Source organism: Camelus dromedarius, chromosome 9, assembly GCF_036321535.1.
Source record: "Camelus dromedarius isolate mCamDro1 chromosome 9, mCamDro1.pat, whole genome shotgun sequence".
Taxonomy (NCBI): domain Eukaryota; kingdom Metazoa; phylum Chordata; class Mammalia; order Artiodactyla; family Camelidae; genus Camelus; species Camelus dromedarius.
The window spans coordinates 64,068,400-64,087,622 of NC_087444.1; the positions used below are offsets into that span (position 1 = coordinate 64,068,400).

A 19,223-nucleotide genomic window follows, 5' to 3' on the forward strand; every position below is an offset into this window, starting at 1 on the left:
ATTAATGTATAAAGTATACATGTATACATATTAAAATATATTTTAGGTTTAATAAATTAAGGTTTTTATAAAGTACCCTTTAACATGATAACAACTATGTTTTAAAATGTAAATGGTTTTGTGTAGGGTAATTTGTTTCTGTCTGTTTTTCCTATAAATTTAATAGTATTCTTCAGGTAATCAAAAATAAGAGTAAAATCAAAAGTGAGATGTCATATTTGTGTCAGCATGAGACTGAAACTTAGTACTGTAACCAAATGTGATTTTTCTCATGTTTTTTATTTAAGCAAAATTACTTTACTTATTCAGGAACTTTTTTTCAGTTCTTTTCCTAAATCTTTTATAAAACTCTGAACTCAAAGGATAAGTTCATTGTAGAAAAAAGCATTTATAAATCACATTGAGTATAACTGGCACACATGTACAAATGTTGAAATTAGAAAGTTATTCAGCTGTTTTAATATTAAATGCATGTTGCAAGTTATAATTGCTTTTGTGTTGAGAAGTTATAATTTAATAGTTTTCTTAAAAATGTAATATCTGACTTTCTTTTTGTTACGTACATGTTGTTTAGAACCTGGAAAAATAACTCATGACCTTTCTTCAGTCTTCACTAGGCTCATCTACTTCTTCATTCCAGTCAGTGGGCTCCTATGGACCTTTTGGCAGGATGCCCACATACAGTCAGTTCAGTGCAAGTTCATTAGTGGGGCAGCAGTTTGGTGCTGTTGGTGTTGGTATGTTATGCTTTTTTTCTTTTTTCTTTTTTTCTTTTTTGTAATTTCCTTGTCTGTACCACAAAGATATATAAAACTTATCATAAATTTTTAGACTAATTGTTTGGTGTTGCTTTTATAATCTATTATTTTAAAGACTTTATTTTAATGTCCTTAATGATTAGTGGTTCAATAAATGCCATCTCTTAGAATAGTAACTTTTTTTTAAATCTAGGTATATCCAATTACCAAATTTTATTGAATGTTATTTTTAATCTATGTAAGATGTATCCATTTAAAATAAGCATTTTTCCAAACAGGATGGATCTTTAAAAAGGGAAATTGAGATAATGCCATTATTAGGAAATAATGCCATTAAGGAATATTTATGTGGAATGTGGATAATTTAACACCACCTAGGAGAGATACTCAAATATAGTATGTTTGAGGGTGTTTATTGTAATAATGGTTTAGAAACACGGCACTATAAGGAGAAAGTGTAGGAGGGCTAGGCTATTTATAGTCCTTCTTATGATTGGAGGACAAAGGCTGTTGTGTGCAAAAGCTGGATACGATCAGATCAGATTTTTGTTTGTTTTTATAGCTATGCTTTTTAGCTCTTAAGTACACCTTTATTGAAATTCCTGCAGTAAAGAATAACTTTTTAAATGTCAAACTTTTAACCCTCAACCTTTTTCCCCGTTGATTTAATCACTTATCAGCTTTATTTCACTGAATCACAAATCCAGTTTCAAATGTTTTGAAACTCATTAGTATGTTAATTAATTATATTAAAATTAATTCCTTTCTATGAATATTTTTAATACAGTTGTGACTTTTTGGATATGTAATGTTTTACTTATTCACAAAAAACAATGGGAAAAAAAGTAAGCCCTAAAATTGAATGAATACAAACAGAAACAGCTGGTGTTAAGTATATATCAGATAACATAACCATACAGAAATAAGAATTCAAGTAACTTTTACACTCTTAGTAGGATATATTGTAAGAACAGATACAACTTTAAAAAAAAAACTTGATTAAGGGTTTATAATTGGTAGTGGTATTGGTGTTGCTAATTTTGAAACTATTTTGTATGTATTATGGGATAGGACAAATGAATAACATATTGATGTTGCTGAGAAATGGTATTCTTACCTTGGAGAAGGGAGATACAAATAGGGAAGGGGGAAAGGTAAGGAAGAACCCTATGGATTTGAATATGAATTGGAAGTATGAGTGTGAATTCATTTTTTTAAGTAGATTTACAATGTTATGTTGGTTTCAGGTGTACAGCAAAATGATTCAGTTTACAATATATAAATCTATTCTTTCTCAGATTCTTTTCCATTATAGGTTATTACAAGATAATTGAATATAGTTCCTTTGTGCTGTATAGTAGGTCTTTGTTGGTTATCTATTTTATATATAGTAGTGCATATATGTTACTCCCAAGCTCCTAATTTATATCTCCTCCCCACTTTTACCCTTTGATGACCATAAGTTTGTTTTCTATGTCTGTGAGTCAATTTATGTTCTGTAAATAAGTTCATTTGTATCATCTTTTTAGATTCCACATATAAGTGATATCATATGATATTTGTCTTTCTCTGACTTACTTCCCTTAGTGTGATCATCTGGGTCCATTCCTGTTGCTGCAAATGGCATCATTTCGTTCTTTTTTATGGCTGAGTAATATTCTATCATGTGTACACTGTGTGTGTGTGTGTGTGTGTATTGCTTGTATCCTCAAAACTAGATTTTATGTATATATGACCTCTTTATCCATTCATCTGTTGATGGACATTTGGGTTGCTCCCATGTCTTGGCTATTGTACATAGTGCTACTGTGAACCCTGAGGTGCATAAATCTTTTTGAACTAATAGTTTTCTCTGGATATATGCCCAGGAGTTGGATTGATGGATCATATGATAACTCTATTTTTAGTTTTTTAAGGAACCTCTGTACTGTTCATATTGGCTGCACCGATTTTCATTCCCACCAACAGTACAGGAGGCTTCCTTTTTCTTCGTATCCTCTCCAGCATTTATTATTTGTAGACTGTTTGATGATGGCCATTCTGACCAGTGTGGGGTGATATTTCATTGTATTTTTGATTTGCATTTTTCTAATAATTAGTGATGAGCATCTTTTCATGTGCCTGCTGGTCATCTGGATGTCTTCTTTGGAGAAATGTCTATTTAGATCTGCCTTTTTTTTTTTTTAATCTTCTGCCCATTTTTTAATTGCGTTGTTTGTTTTTTTGATATTGAGCTGTATGAGCTCTTTGTATATTTTGGAAATTAATCCCTTGTCAGTCGCATCACTTGCAAATATTTTCTCCCATTGTCTTTTCATTTTGCCAGTGGTTTCCTTTGCTGTGCAGAAGCTCTAAAGTTTAATTAAGTCCCATTTGTTTATTTTTGTTTTTATTTCCATTACTCTAGGAAACAGATCCAAAAAATATTGCTGCAATTTATGTGAAAGAGTTGAATTCATTTTTTAAAGACTGGTTATTTCCTGTCTCTCTTCATAGTAGGGGCCTAGAAGCAATGATACCCAGTAGCAAAGAACACATATAGACCTAATTCTTGCTTTTTAAATGTCTTTTCCCACTAAAAGGAATCTAGGCCACTTTTTAAAAGAAGAGGAAACAAAGCTTTTTTTTTAAACAGAAAAATGCTAGCTAATAAATAGAAGGAATGGTGGATATAGGAAATCACCATTTTGGAATCTCCAGTGAAACAGCAAGAATTATCAGTGGATGCTAAAATCATTGGGTAAATGATGTTGAAACAGGATATTAAAATGGTCTTAAAGTATCATCTCACAGTTTACTTATTAATTACAAAGGGAGAAAATGTGCCTTTATAATGGAGAGATCTGATGGTTACCATCTTAAGTTGTCAAGTTTGAGTTTGCCATAGTTAATGATTATATGTCTCCTTATATATTGCTGTAGCAGAAGGGGAGTAGACAGCTGTGGTATTCTTGTTGAAATGCAGATTCTAATCATGAGGAAATGAACATATATATTCAGAAGGCCAAACTCTTCAAAGGATTCAGTGCTGTGAAGAACAGAGAGGCAGCAGGACTGTTTTAGACTTTAGGAGACTGAAGAGATATACTATATCCAAATAAAATATGTGATTGGATCCCAAGTTTTAGGAAAAGTTGGTAAAGAATGTTTTAGGAACTACAGAGGAACTTTGAGTAAGGATGATGTTATTGTTGATTTTCTTAGATGTGGTGGTGATGTGTGGTTAACCAAATAGGAGGATGTCTTTGTTTTGGGGAGATGATTTTGAAGTATTTAAGGGTGAAGAGTCAAATTGATTGTAGCCTATGCAGGCAAAAGAGAAGTGTGTGTACCACAATATGAAGAAATGAAGAAACAGAATAGGCATGGGCGAGATGTTAGTTGGTGAGCCAGATGAGGAATATATTGTAATTCAGTGTACTCCTTTTAATTTTGACACTGGTTTGACATTTTTCAAAAAAAATTTTTTAGTTCTTTTTATCTGGGGACCAGTAACCCAGACATTCATCCCTAATCAAAATTTAATTAATTTAATTCCTTTTAGATTTATTCTTGGATAGGAGGAATCAGGTAGTTTTGGTCCATGTACCTTATAATCCTATTCCAGTGGTATGGTCAATGTTACTTACACATGTTAAATCAAGATATACCCTCTGTTAGTTTTAGGTGGTAGAATCCTATTCTGATGGTTCAAATTAAGGACTGTTGTGAATAATTTTATCCTTTTGCAACTCCTTTCACTAAATTGAGTAGTTTGCTAACATTGGGACTATTGTGTGCTTAACCTCCTACGTTACTGTGAAGTTTGCATGACTTAATGCGTATAAAGCTTTTAAACAGGGTCTAGCATACAGTGTCTACACAGTAAATGCTGCTTCTGCTAGTCTTCACAGCCTGCTCCTCTAATCAGAGTATTTTGTGGTGATAATGTTTATATTCCTTATAAATGCTTTTATCTAATTTTAATATTGGGGGTTGCTGGTTTAGTGTTCTTTGGGTGTCAGAAAGGTGGGAAGTTTTACTTGTGTTTTCAATGCCAGTAGACTAATTTTTGCAGTGGCAGACTATTTTTGATTTTGATTTCCATATTGATAGAATATTGTGGAGTGGCTAATTAGGGAACTATATATAGTATTTAGAAGCTGTTAAATGAGGAGGAGGAAAACATTAAGGTGGCAGATGTTTTTTAGAAAAGGAATTAACTCATACATAGTTTGTGTTGGCACAAATTAAAGAAGACTTTTAAGTGTCTTGTTTTCATTTTCTGTCCGTAATATCCTGATGTTTACAACAGGAATGTTTTAGTAAATCAGGTTATACTATTGTTATTTGATTGGGGGAAATCTTTTCCATTTTAGTTTTTATATATTATTATAGTCTTTTATAGTTTTATTTGCAGTTTATATCATGAAGGTCTTGTATCTATAGAATTTCTGAAAATAAAGATCTATAACTCAACAGAAAAAATTGTAAGGGTTAGGAACTAACTTTGTCTTTTTCAGAAAAAAAGAAATACAAATGGCCCTTAAACATGGAAAGATGCTTAAATTTTGCTTATAATAAGAAATATACAAATTAAATCAGCACCAAGACACCATTTCTCACTATCAATTTGACAAAACCTAAAAGTTTGAGTGTATACTGTTTTGGCAAGATTGTGAGGAAACATATTCTCGTACATAGAAAGGAATGGTGCACCGTAGTATTAAAGCACTTTGGTTGATGTTGTATTTTTAAGCTGATGCTAAAATAATTGTTATGTGCAAAGTTTAGGTTATTAATGACTTTAATTTATGGACCCTTAGAAAAAACTAATTATCTCACAATAAATTGAAGCAGCAAAATAGCCATGGCATGCTAAGTCTCATAATACTGTTGTGGTCAAGATGGAAGAATATTGGCTGAACAGACAGACGGACAAATGGGTACATTTTAGCTAGTTAAACATAGCCAAACCATATTGGTCAGTGATTCTCTCAGGTCTCCAGTGTTTTGTACAGATCAATTTTTAATCATTGAATTTAATGAACACTTAACATGCTTACGAACTTTAAAGTTAGCATAAACCAAATGAGTGTTTCATGCATTAAGTGTGACAGACTAAAGATTTTAAAGATCTACTTTGGTGAAGTATAAAGGAATTAAACATTCCAGTTAAAAGGCAGAGATCATACAAGAGATGAATTAAAAGGCAAAAAGTAAAAAAATAGGAAAGGGCATGACATACAATACAAACACTAATAACAAGAAAACAATGTTAGGAAAATTAACATTAGACAAAAAAGCAACTTAAAAATCAGAAATACTGCTAGAGATAAAGCAGAATTCTTTATAATGGTACAGAGGGCAGTTCATCAGAAAGCTATAACAATCCTAAATGTGTATGTAACTTTTGTAAAATAGTACACCCAACACTTGCAGAATGTAGATTCTTTTAAAGTAAACATGGATCACTCAATGGGATAAATCAAATTCTGGGCTATAATACAAGTTATATTAAATTCAGAAGGATTGAAATAATATCTGCTCAACCACAAAGAAATTAAATTTGGAATTAAAAATAACTTGAAAAATATTCAAATAATTGGAATTTGAGCAAACTTGTAAAATCACTAGTAAATTAAAGAGGAAATCATAAGGGAAATTAGAATATATTTTTAAATTTAATGATCATAAAATGCAACATATCAAAATTTGTGAGTGGAGTTTTAAGCATTACTTAGGAGAAATTTCATACCTTTAAATACACATATAAGAAAATAAGAATTTTTTAAAATCAGTTCTCTAAGCTGCCACTTAAGAAACTTAAAAAAAAAAAAAAGAAAATTAGCCCAAAAGTACTAGAAGGAAGAGAAATTTTAGATCAACAAAATAAAAACAAGCCAAATTGTATATAATGTCAACAAAGCCAGGAGGAGTTGGTTCTTTGAAACATTTCATAAAATTAGTAAGTCCCTAACAAGAGTGAACAAGGAACAAAAGAAGACTCAAATCATCACTATCAAGAATGAAAGGGTAGACATCACTATAGATCCTAAAAGGATGTTATGAAGATATTGTGAACAACTTTATGTCAACAAATTCAACATTTTAGATGAAACAGATAAATTCCTTGAAAATAAAACTTCCTAAACTAACACAAGAGGAAATAGAATCTCCCTATCACTCTATTTGTTAAAGAAGTTGAAACTGTAATTTAAAATCTCCCATAAAGACAATTCTAGACTATTTACTGATAAATTCTACCATTTAGGGAAGAAATAATTTTACCAATCTTTTATTTATATATATATAGTTTTTTGAGGGGAGGGGTAATTAGGTTTATTTATTTATTTTAGAGGCAGTACTGGGGATTAAATCTAGGACTTTCTACCACTTGAGCTATAGCCTCCCCTGTAATTTTACAATCTTACACAAACTCTTTGAAAATAAAGGAAGAAGACTCTTCCTAATCAGATAATCAAGGCAAGCTAACTGAGATACCAAAATCTAATGAAGTCATTCGACGAGAATAAAATTAAAGCTAATTTCCATGAACATATATGTAAAAATCCTGAACACAGTACAAGCAGTGGATGCCAGCAATCCATAAAAAGAATAGTACTTAATGACAAAGTAAGGTTTATCTCAAGAGTGCAAGGATATTTTAACATTTGAAAATCATTAGTAATTTACCACATTAACAGAATAAAGGAGAAGAACTGCAGTCCCAATAGATACAGAACAGGCATTTGATAAAATTCAACATCAGTGTATCAACAACTAAGGAATAGGAGGGAATTTCCTAATTTGGATCAATGAATGCTTTTCCCTTGATGCAAAGAATAAAGCAAAAGCCAAATCTCTTACCATTTCATGTAGTGTTGTTCTTGAGGCCCTAGTCATTTCATTACGGCAAGAAAGAAAGAAGGAAGGAAAGAAAAGAAAAGAAAGAATGATTGATTTAAATATTGGGAAGGCAGAACTAAAAATATCTTTATTTGAAGGTGACATGATTGTGTACCTAGAAAACACGAAAGAATATTCAAACCACTAGAATGAAAAAGTACATTTAGCATAGTAAGGGGATACATGGTAAATATACAAAACTCAACTGTATTTTTGTATTGTAGAACAGACAGGTCGGCAAACTATGTCCTGTGGACCAAATCCCACCAGCCTCCTGTTTTTTGCAAATAGTTTTATTGGAATGCAGCCGTACCCATTTATTTACATGTTGTCTGTGGCTGCTTTTACACTGTAAGGGCAGAGTTGTATAGTTATAACAGAGATCATCCAGCCACTTACAGTTAAAGTTTGCTCACCTAGAACAGATTATTGGTAAATTAAATATAAAATGCAACACAACTTGCAGTAGCATCAGTAACATCAGATACCCAAGAATGAATATAACAAAAGATATTTTAAAACTTTTATAACTGAGTGGTTCTCAGTGGCAAAGGGAATCATTTTTACCTCCCCCCCCTTCCCTCAGGGAACATTTGGTAATGTCTGGTGACATTTTTGGTTGTCACAACTGGAAGATACTACTAGTAACTAGTGGGTGGAGGCCAGAGATGCTACTTAACATTCTACAATGCAGAGGATAACCCCTCCCAACAAACAATTATCTGGCCCAAAATGTCAGTACCGTTTGGAAAACTCTGCTGTACAATAAAAAACACAAAACATTGCTGAGAGAAATTAAAGATCTAAATAAGAGTGTTAACCCATGCTTATGGGTTAAAAGATTCAATGTTATTTTTATGATGACACTGTCCCCAAAACTGATTTACAGATTGACCATAATCCTGTTCAAAATCCTATCAGACACTTTAAAAATAGAAACTGACATGCTGATTCAAATATTCGTATGGAATACAAAACCTAGAATAGTCAAAACAATCTTGAAGGAGGAAATTTGAGATTTACATCCAGTTTCAAGACTTACTATAAAGTTACAGTAATCAGAACAAGAAATTATTGATGTAAGAATAGACAAATACACCTGGGTATAAAGAATAGAGAGTGCAGAAATAGACCTTCTTAAATACTGATTTAAAACAGAGATGCCAGTGCAGTTCAGTGGAGAGGGGAAAATCTTTTTTTAACAAGTGATGTTGCAGAGGGGAAGGTATAGATCAGTAGTAGAGTGCTTGCTTAGCATGCACAAAGTCCTGGGGTCAATCCCCAGTACCTCCATTAAATAAATAAATCAATGAACCTAATTACCTGCCCCTACTAAAAAAAGAACATTGGGGAAAAAAGATCTTTTAAAAAAGGTGATGCTTCAGCAGCTGGATATCTATTTGGAAAAAATTAACCTTGATCCCTGCCTCACACTACACATAAAAAATGATTTGAGATAAATCAATAGCAGAATCGGGGTGAAGGAGGTGAGTAGTATGACCAGGAACTCAGAAAAGAGATGGAGGACATAGAAGAGTTTGCTAACCACGGGGACAAGCAGTGGGAGGTTGACTAAGAAAACACAGCAGCATGGAGGTTGAATACGTATCATCAGAGTGGTTTATGTCTTGGTCATTGCCCAGAAATACTAGGGATAATGGGGTAGAATCAGCATTCCACAGAATTATTGAAAGCACTAGTCCCAACATTTTGGGGGTTTTGGGAAGTTACGTTAGGGGTCTTCTGAGCTGGCTGGGACTGCAGCCTGACTGGATGGCACCTCTAAAGGAGTCCCATTGATTCTTATTGTCTCAGGTACTGTACTGGGTTCTGATGCCTCATGTTAAGAGGGATATGAACAACTAGAATTTATTAAATTAGGAGAAGTCAAAAGCAGGAAGGCTTAAAGAACATGTAAAGGTGAGTAATGGTTGAAGGAACTGGAGTTGCTTAGCTTGGATATGAGAAGATTGCAAGGAGCATGATCGTAACCCTCAAATACTTTAAAAGCAGATGGGTAGACTTCTTTTGTGAAGTAGACTGGTGAAAGTAAGGAAACTAATGAGAGAAGAAATAGGCAGATAAGGGGAGGGACTTATAAACTGAGATAAATAGTTTGAACTTTTTATTACAGGCAGTGGAAAGTCAGAGGGTACTGGGCTCTGTAGTAATGTGATTATGTTTCTGTTTTGTAAAAGATTATTCTGATTCCATTTTTAGATTGGATTTAGAGGTGGGGTGAAGAAAAGCTATTGAAACAGTTCCTGCTAGAGGAATCCTACATAGATTAAATATTAAGTAAGAAGAGAACACAGCATATGGAAAGTGAATGATCCGTAAACAGTGAAGAAATGTAGAGAAGATTGACATAACCTAGTATAGCAAAGAATTGGGTCTTTTCTAGGGTTTTGTTACTCATATTACCAGAACTTTTTGTCGTTGCTTTAGGCAGAAGGCAGCCGTACAATAACTGTCCTGATGGAAAGCATTAAAATAGACTCTCCATTGTCCATTGCCTTGACGAGTCTGCTGATTTGACTATTTGTACAGATGGTGTAAAATGTACTATTTCTGCTACTTCTCTATCTGATGTGTGTCCTTGCTGTCCCATCTGCATAACTGCCTAGGACAGCATATTACAGAAAATTGTTGCATCCAAGGGTGCTGGTCAAAGATTGCTCTATGTTTAATTCAGTTTCATTAATTTCCGTTACTAAGTTGCACAAGTGTTACAAGGGGGTGACAGTTAACCATTATTTAAAAAGTATATTACTTTGTATAACTGAAAGGTTTAAAATTTAAAACCTTTTTTTTTTCTGTCATTAAAAAAAATTCTTAAAGCTGGAAGCTCTTTGACATCCTTTGGAACAGAAGCACCAAACAGCGGTACCCTATCCCAAAGTAGTGCAGTTGGTTCTGCCTTTACACAGGACACAAGATCTCTAAAAACACAGTTATCTCAAGGTAAGCTGTTTTTTTCCTTCAAATATTTCTGTTCTAAATTTCTATAGTGGTTTTTATCTTTCTCTGAATGTAACAGCTTTTGCAGCTTGTAAATCTCATGGATAATTTCTGTTTAGTTCTGTTCTAATTTTTCTAATTGTCATTAGCAGTAAGTACATTATTGAATGACTTCCACTATTTAGACTTTTTATAATTCTTAGATCATAAAACTGAAACAGTGAACATTGACTTATTTTTTACAGACTTATTTTTTACAGAGCAATGTTATTATATTGTATGTAATATTTGTATATAATACTTACATATTACAAGTCAATCCCAGGTTCACCACTGAGGATGAATTATCTTTGATGATTTTGATGAGGAAACAAACTATTCATTATGCTGTTGCTTTCCTAGCATCCTCATAGAATCTAGAGCAGTGACTCTCAGTGTAGACCACCCAGAACCAAACCATCTGATCTGGAGTGTTCCTTAAAACTATAGATCCTGAGAATTGCTACATCAGAATCCCTGAAACTTGGGGATTGGCATTTTAATAAGCTTCTTAAAGGATCCTGTTTGTTTTTTCTTTTTTTTTTTTTTTTAAATTCTGGGTTTTTTTACCAGCCAGTCACATAACCTTCAGTGGTCCCGAGATTCCTGATCTATTTTTATCTGCTGCTAAAGTGAATATTACTGGCTCATTGCTTTATATGGATGTTTACTTTTAAATAAAACAGCATGAAGTCGTTTTAGAAAGATACCATAATCACAGGACAATATTTTTTAAAGCTTTTGAAGGTAAAATCAAGCCAATGCTAAACATAATCCTGTGTATCTCACTTTAGATATTTTGAAATAATTGTAGTTACTTTTATTCATACTGATTTGGAATAACTTAATTTTTAATTTTGTAACATTCTAAAGATTTGTTGTAGGTGAATTCGAAGTACACAAAGCATAAGAAAAAAGTAAAAATACCCGTAATCTCACTATCCAGAATATACTTAACATCCAGCCTTTTCTCTAAGTTAACATAAGTGTATACTTGTGTATATGTGTATTGTTTTGTTTTTTTCAATAAGAATTCATTCTTTAAAAAAAAAATTCTTAGAGAAAAAATCTTTTTAAGCATTCATTTTCTAAACTATAAAGTGGAGCTTTAGTTTAAATGGGACTTTACTGATAAACTAACAAACTTATTGTTGGAGTTAAATTTTTTTAAATGCATGCAGTGCCTGTAGCACAGTGCATGACACAGAACCTGCTAGGTAGATGTTAGCTATATTAATTAATAACCACCATTAACCTTAATATTGAAGCACAAGGAGAATTCTTATTAAAATAATAAAGATGCTCCTCAGCATTGTTCTGGAATTTTTAGCTATATCAGGAATATGTGAAAAAGAAGTAAGAGGTATAAATATTAAAATTAACATTATTATTTTTTTAATTAGTATTATTTGCTAGTGATGACTTTCTACTTGCAATTGAGAATTCACTGAAAAACCCAGACTAAATTGGGACTTAAATTAGAGGTAAAATGTAGAGAATATGAATAAAAATTGATAGTTGTCCTAAGACCTAACCCACTGATTATTAATGGGGATAAAGGAGATATTCACAATGATGAGAAATTCAAATTATGTATAAAATACATTACAAGAAATATGACCAACCTCTCTGATGAAAGATACAAAATGTAATAGAGGGACATAAAAGAAGTCACGTATCACTGGAGAAACGTATCTTATTCCTCGTTACAAAGATTTAGTATTAGGAAGACTTTACTTCTCATAATAATTGAATTTACTATACTTCCATTAAATTCAAATGGAATAGTAAGAACCTGGTAAAACAGATTACATAGACTGTCTTAAAAGTAAGCATGGAAGTATAGCTAGACATATTTTAAAAATAAAGTAATGAGGTAGGGCTTATCTCCTTAATAAAGTATACATAAAATAAAGCAATACAAGAATTAATTTAGAGATGAATGGAACAAAAGTCAGAAACAGATCCAAGTATAAAGAAGTAATTAGTATATGATAAAGATATCTTTAAACTAGTAGAGAAAGACTAGCTATTGAATAAATGCTGTTGGGACAGACAACTGCCTGATCATTTGGAAAAATAACTATAGAATCTTTCCCTGGTACTTAGGTCTAAAATAAGTTTTAAATAGTTTTAAATGTTTTTTTAAATTACATATTTATTAGAAGAAGAGGTGTGGTTATATAAAGCAGTGGGAGAGACCTGGGATCTGTGTTTAAATTTTACCAACTAAAATTTCTAAATTTTACAAAATTTAAACACCTAGAGTTTTCTTGATTTTCTTGTAACTGTGATGATAAAAATGTGAAGCCAGCTTGAGGGAGTATTTTTATTATGCTAAAAGAGTTTCTGAGTTTATGTATGTATAGTATGTCCAGTATCAGCTATATTTCACTATTTACAACAAAATTGACATCATGATGTAATACTAGACTTTTTTTTTATAGTACTAGACTTTAATTATGAAAGTTTTCAAGTTATGCAACAAATGAGTTATTACCTGCTGTGATTGCCCTATCACTTGCAGTTCTGTAATACTTTGAGTCACAGGCTTAAAGAAAAGCCTTAATGAAGTAAAGTTTTATAAATTTATAAGTCATTTAATATACTATTGTAAAATTACTTAAACAATACGCTTTTCAAAACCTTAATGTTTGTTTTATAAATAAATCCTTTCACAAGATGATAAACGATTACAAAATGTTTTCTCATAGGCCAAAACTTAAACTACCATGATTTCCCATTATAATCAATAGGAAAATTACAGTGTTTCTATTACTGGCAGAGTAAACTTTGGCATTACTGGCTGGAAATGGTGACACATATTTGTAATTGCATACTTTAGATAACCATGTCCTTGGGGAGTATTACTAATAAACAGTCCATGAAGCACCTGTTGCACACCCAGTGTGCTGTCATTACTCACCAGTTTACCAGTTTGGAGCCTGTGCAGATATGCACAGGTGGGTAGTAAGTTTGCAGCATATTTGGGATTTTTTTTAACATAAAATGAGCATTAAAAACCTATTTTGGTGCAATATCATGGGTTGTGAGAGCACCTTGAGCAGAGCTTTACAGCAAGCATTAGGGACAAAAAGCATGATGGGAGCACCCAATGTTAAAAATTTTCTGTTTGTACTGTGACCGGACTCTGACCTCATAAAAGGAAAAATAGAATTTGTAAGTACAAAACCCATATTAAGCAAAAATTTGCCGAGAGATCATTCCGATAGCAAAGAATGAGAATGACTACTGTGTGTTTATCTGAAAGGTTTATTGCTGGCCTTTTAATATTGATGTTTAATTACCCAAGCCCCTAAGGTATTGAAGAACTTCACCTGACTTTCTAGTTCTTTACTTCCTTTATAATGGAAATTTAATGAAGATAATACTTACAGGTATAAAGGTATCACTTTAGACATATCTTTGGAAAATACTAAAAAAGTTAAAGCCTCTGGAAATAATGGTTAAAATGCCAGTATGATCTTGTGGTTGTGGTTATTGGGGAAAGCCTGCATCTGACCTACCATCTTTATAATATTCCTGGGGAATCTTTTATCAGCAGCAGTTTTTGAAAAACTTTTTTAAACCTTATTCCACTAGGTAGAAATACAGATAAAGTTCCAGAATTTTTTTGTTTGGTGGGTGTGGGGGTGGTTAAAAAAAATTTTTTTTAACCAATCTTGTGACCAGCCTGCTAAAGATAAACAGTTTTAAGCTCTGATCTAATGAGTAGATGAACTCAGATTTGTGCTGAGGATTTGATTGGTAGAAATAAAACTCTACACCTTTTTTTTAGGGTCTAGATTATTTTGAAATCCCCAAAGGATAGGGTAGTTTCTTATCTTTTGGTTACGTTTTAGGTCGTTCAAGCCCTCAGTTAGACCCTTTGAGAAAAAGCCCAACCATGGAACAAGCAGTACAGACCGCCTCGGCCCACTTACCTGCTCCGGCACCTGTTGGGAGGAGGAGCCCTGTATCAACCAGGCCTTTACCATCTACCAGCCAAAAAGCAATAGAGAATCAAGAGCACAGGCGAGGTAGAACTTTAGCTGTTTACTGTTTCTTAATTGACTGGTTGACATCTTCCAACCTTATTTTCATTTAAAAAAAAAAAGTTTTATTTTATGTGAATGAGCCTAGAAAGTTTAAACTGAACTTGATAGAATGTTCAGTCTTTCAAATTTGACTCAAAGTAGTGATGGTGGTGGGGGTATAGATTTTTGATTTTGTGTTTGATTTGTTTGTTTTTCCATTTAAACTTAACAAAAAGTTTATTATGTGTCCTGAGTTGATTGTCACTTTTTATATGTTCTATAGCTGAAGTACACAAAGTTTCAAGACCAGAAAATGAGCAACTCAGAAATGATAGCAAGAGACAAATAGGTAAGTTGTTACTTGTATCTGAAAGCCATATCCTATGCTTCTCAATAGAGAGAACATTTGAACATATGATACATAATTACTATTAAAAAAATGAATGGCAAGAGTTGACGATATAAAGGATAAGCACAAGGGCGTTTCATTGTGGTAACCAAATAGTTGTTTATCTTGATTTTGCTGGTAGTTGTGTGGATCTGTATATGTAGCAAAAGGTCATAGAACTATACATAAAGACGTATCCCAAAATGAGTACATGCAAAACTTGAAATCTGAATGAGCTCTATAATGTAGTTTATTATATTATGCCAGCGTCCTGGTTTTTTCCTGATTTTTGATAATAAATAATAGTTAAATAAGATGTTACTATTGGAGGGGAAACTGGATAATGGGCGCACAGGACCATTCGTTTGTTTTGCAGTGGGGGAGTGGTTTGGTTTTGGTTTTGGTCTGATTATTTTTAAATGAAAGGGTTTTTTTTAATTATCATTACATGTCTGGAATAAACCCTATTTGATGGTAGGCAATTGCCTTTTAACGTATTCTTGAATGTAATATGCTAGTAGGATCCATGCACGTACATGTACATTGTTGTGTGGCTTTCTCTTTTATGCTACCTTTTGTATTTTTTTGTTGTTTTGTCATTTCATGTTAACGTTATAAAATTGTTTTCATGGTTTTCTATGCTTTTAAGAACGGAATTAGCTGTACCATAAAAGTTTGAAAAGTTTTACTAAAATTAAGCCTTGAGCCCCTTTTTTGGAAGTAATTGTTCAAGTACTTTAGCTTTCTTTCATAGTTACTGATTTAATATGGTTGAGTACTTTCTTTTGTAATCTATAACATTTATCCTAAATCCATCCATTTTATTATTTTTAAATTTATTAGCAGAGAATAAATTATAATTTAAAACTCTTCCAAATTAAAAACTAAAGGTGTGTAATCACCTCAATTATGTAATAATTGGAAGATGATCTTTTACTCAATTTTAGAAAACTAGATATATTTTTAAATGTGTATAAACACTGTTTCTTCTGTACATTTTTATGTGTGTTTTTGTATGTACCGTAGAACATAGAGTTTCTGGTTTGTTTACTATATTTCACTTTTTTTAATTTGGAAAAAGAAAGAACTCCTCCCTCAAGATAAAACAATTGCCATGCTTTCATCATTCAGAAATCATGTGAAGTAGTAAATAAAAGTACCTTTTCACTGCCCTTCAAAATTTAAGACAGAAGTATCATGCTGTACTTTATGGCTTGTGGCCAAGACATTTTCAGTAGTAAAGTTAAATATTTAAACATCCTGCTTGTCTAGATTTAAGTGTCTGGATATACTGCTGTAGGTTTTTGTGATTTGTTTTCTCAAACTTGGATAATTTGCCAAATGTTCAGTGAACAGTGAGCCCAAACCTGTCTATTAGTCTATAGTCACTTCTCATCTTTATCGGTATGTGTTAAACACTTCGCATAATTATAATCTTTAAGTTCATGCTGCTTTGTGCTCTGTGTTTTTCTGTTAACTCACATCAAATACCATTCCATATTTCTCTTTTATTTTTTTCCACTTAACTATTCCTCTTGTGTTGGATATTTGGGTTCTCGAGTGTTCACTGTAATTTATGCTATTTTGGTATTGCTTCATCATACCTCATAAGTCTTATGGTTGTATTAAATTGTAAAGAAAGACTTGACTAATATAGAGCCATTTAGAGGGAGACAGTGAAAGTGAAGCAGGAAGTGGTTGGAGTGGTTGAGCCTGGTGCTTCTTGTCTTTTGTGCTACCTGTGAGGTGGAAATAACACCTCCTGTCTTGCAGTTTGTGCTGATAAGTGTTCATTTATTTTTCTTACCTTAAATTTTGGTTTCTATGATCCTTTCCATAAAAAGCTTCCTAAATTTTGAGAACCCTTCAGATGTTTGACACTCTGTAGGTATTAGGGATTATAAGCAGAACAAAACCCCTGCCCTCAAGGAGTACACAGTAATTTAGTACAGAAGTCTCCCAAATTGTTTGGTTGTACACTCGTCAGCATTTATGAGTATAGACCCCATAGATATAAAGTTCATGTGTGCCATTTATAAATTTCAAGTTTATAAATATGTGTGCTGTTCCCAGTCTGTTATGTATTAAATGTTTGTGAAACTTTCTTTTTTATTTAAAAAAATACAAATATAGTAATGTATATAGAGACTTGTAAGCATTTCTGTTGTTGACTCTTTAATATAAAGATCACAATAATAGCTTCTGCTCTAATCCAGCTAATTCTTTATTTGCTTATTAATATAGTTCCAGGTGCTCCTTCAGCTCCAAGGAGAGGGCGTGGGGGTCATCGAGGTGGCAGGGGAAGATTTGGTATTCGACGAGATGGTCCGATGAAATTTGAGAAAGACTTTGACTTTGAAAGTGCAAATGCACAATTTAACAAGGAGGAAATTGACAGAGAGTTTCATAATAAACTTAAATTGAAAGGTATGTTTTCATTTTTCTATTCAGAAAATACTCTTATTTGACTTGTGAATTATGGATGTTTGGTACAAGCCTTGACTTTTATTGTATGTACTTATTTTTCAATAGAAGATAAACTTGAGAAACAGGAGAAGCCTGTAAATGGTGAAGATAAAGGAGACTCAGGAGTTGATACCCAAAACAGTGAAGGAAATGCAGATGAAGAAGATCCACTTGGACCTAATTGCTATTATGACAAAACTAAATCCTTCTTTGATAATATTTCTTGTGATGATAATAGGTACAGTTTTTAAGTTGCTCTTAAGATGTTGAAGTGTGAAATGATTTCTTATAAATTCACAAAGTTTACTGAATACTTAAAAATATGCAATGACTGCAGTTTTTCAGTGTTTTTGCTAAAAGAAAATAATTTATAAAAAATTTTATATAATGCTATTCTTTTTTTACTTTTTTTTTACATTTTTTATAGAGTTGTAGTCATTTTACAATGTTGTGTCAAATGCCAGTGTAGAGCACAATTTTTCAGTTATACATGAACTTATATATTCATTGTCACATTTTTTTTCGCTGTGAGTTACCATAAGATCTTATATATATTTCCCTGTGCTATACAGTATAATATATGATACTGCTCTTTGAAAAGAAAAAATAATATACTTTGGTTTGGGGATGCATTGACAGTTGAAAATTAGTAATTAAAATAGAAACATTCAGCTAACATCTAAACACTTTACCCCTTTACGAAGTAGTTCAGATGAAGTTTACTAATATAGTAAACCTCTGCCATATTGTAGTAAATACAGATCCAGAAAATTGGTTAATGAAAGGACCCAGTATAACAAACTAAAAGTTCAAGAGTTTCTGCTCCCTATCCAAATTGTCGTTCTCCTAGTTGCAGTTTAGTGCCACCTGGTGGCAGTCGTCTACTAAAATTTCAGCAAGGATGGGGATGATTCTGAGTCCTGTCTGGACTTTACTGCGGCGGCAGCAACAATTCAGACACTTGCTTGAGGCATCAGGTCCAGAGATTTGGCCAGGAGCATACTAGGAGATCTGCCTTCCTTCTCATCACTTCCTGAGACAGGGTTTCCTTTCCTGTCTTTGCCCTTTCTTCCTTTGGGGCTGATTGGAGGGAGTAGTCAATTGCCAGTCCTATTACATATGAGTTCCCACTACATCAGGGCTGCTGTCAGTTTCTTTGTATTATCAACTACATTTACGAGAAACTTAATACCAGTCATATTATAGCACCAACCAACCAACATGAAGTTGAACAGAGTATTATAGGGGCATATTGCCATGGACAGTCTGTGATGATTTAGATAAGGTGCTTATTTTTATTTGATCTTTAGGAATTACTTAGCTTTAATTTGGGAATTAGTGCTACATAGTTTGGCTGGAAAATGTTCTTTAAAACTTGATACACTAAAGATTATTTGTTCTCATAATAGAGAACGGAGACCAACCTGGGCTGAAGAAAGAAGATTAAATGCAGAAACATTTGGAATACCACTTCGTCCAAACCGTGGCCGTGGAGGGTACAGAGGCAGAGGAGGTCTTGGTTTCCGTGGTGGCCGAGGGCGTGGTGGTGGCCGAGGTGGTACGTTCACCACCCCTCGAGGATTTCGTGGTGGATTCAGAGGAGGTCGTGGGGGCAGGGAGTTTGCAGATTTTGAATATAGGGTAAGTATTGTATGCTTTGGGGTTGGCTTGCAGTTCTGTGAAACT

At 32.9% G+C, this 19,223-nt stretch overlaps 1 protein-coding gene across 5 annotated transcripts in view; it reads left to right on the forward strand.

Moving 5' to 3' along the window:
• LSM14A (LSM14A mRNA processing body assembly factor) overlaps positions 1–19,223 on the forward strand; it is a 50,374-nt gene that overhangs the window by 24,186 nt on the left and 6,965 nt on the right. For 3 of the 5 annotated variants that reach the window (XR_010382335.1, XM_031458587.2, XM_031458588.2), the window contains exons 3-9: positions 608–737; positions 10,488–10,610; positions 14,510–14,686; positions 14,967–15,032; positions 17,316–17,498; positions 17,604–17,775; positions 18,947–19,178. Coding sequence is in view for 4 of the 5 variants with exons in the window: in XM_031458587.2 (XP_031314447.1) it covers positions 608–737; positions 10,488–10,610; positions 14,510–14,686; positions 14,967–15,032; positions 17,316–17,498; positions 17,604–17,775; positions 18,947–19,178 (1,083 nt within the window). In the remaining variant the exon portion in view is untranslated. The remainder of the gene's footprint in view (positions 1–607; positions 738–10,487; positions 10,611–14,509; positions 14,687–14,966; positions 15,033–17,315; positions 17,499–17,603; positions 17,776–18,946; positions 19,179–19,223) is intronic. The other 2 variants (XM_031458589.2, XM_064489214.1) reach the window with 1 other exon arrangement.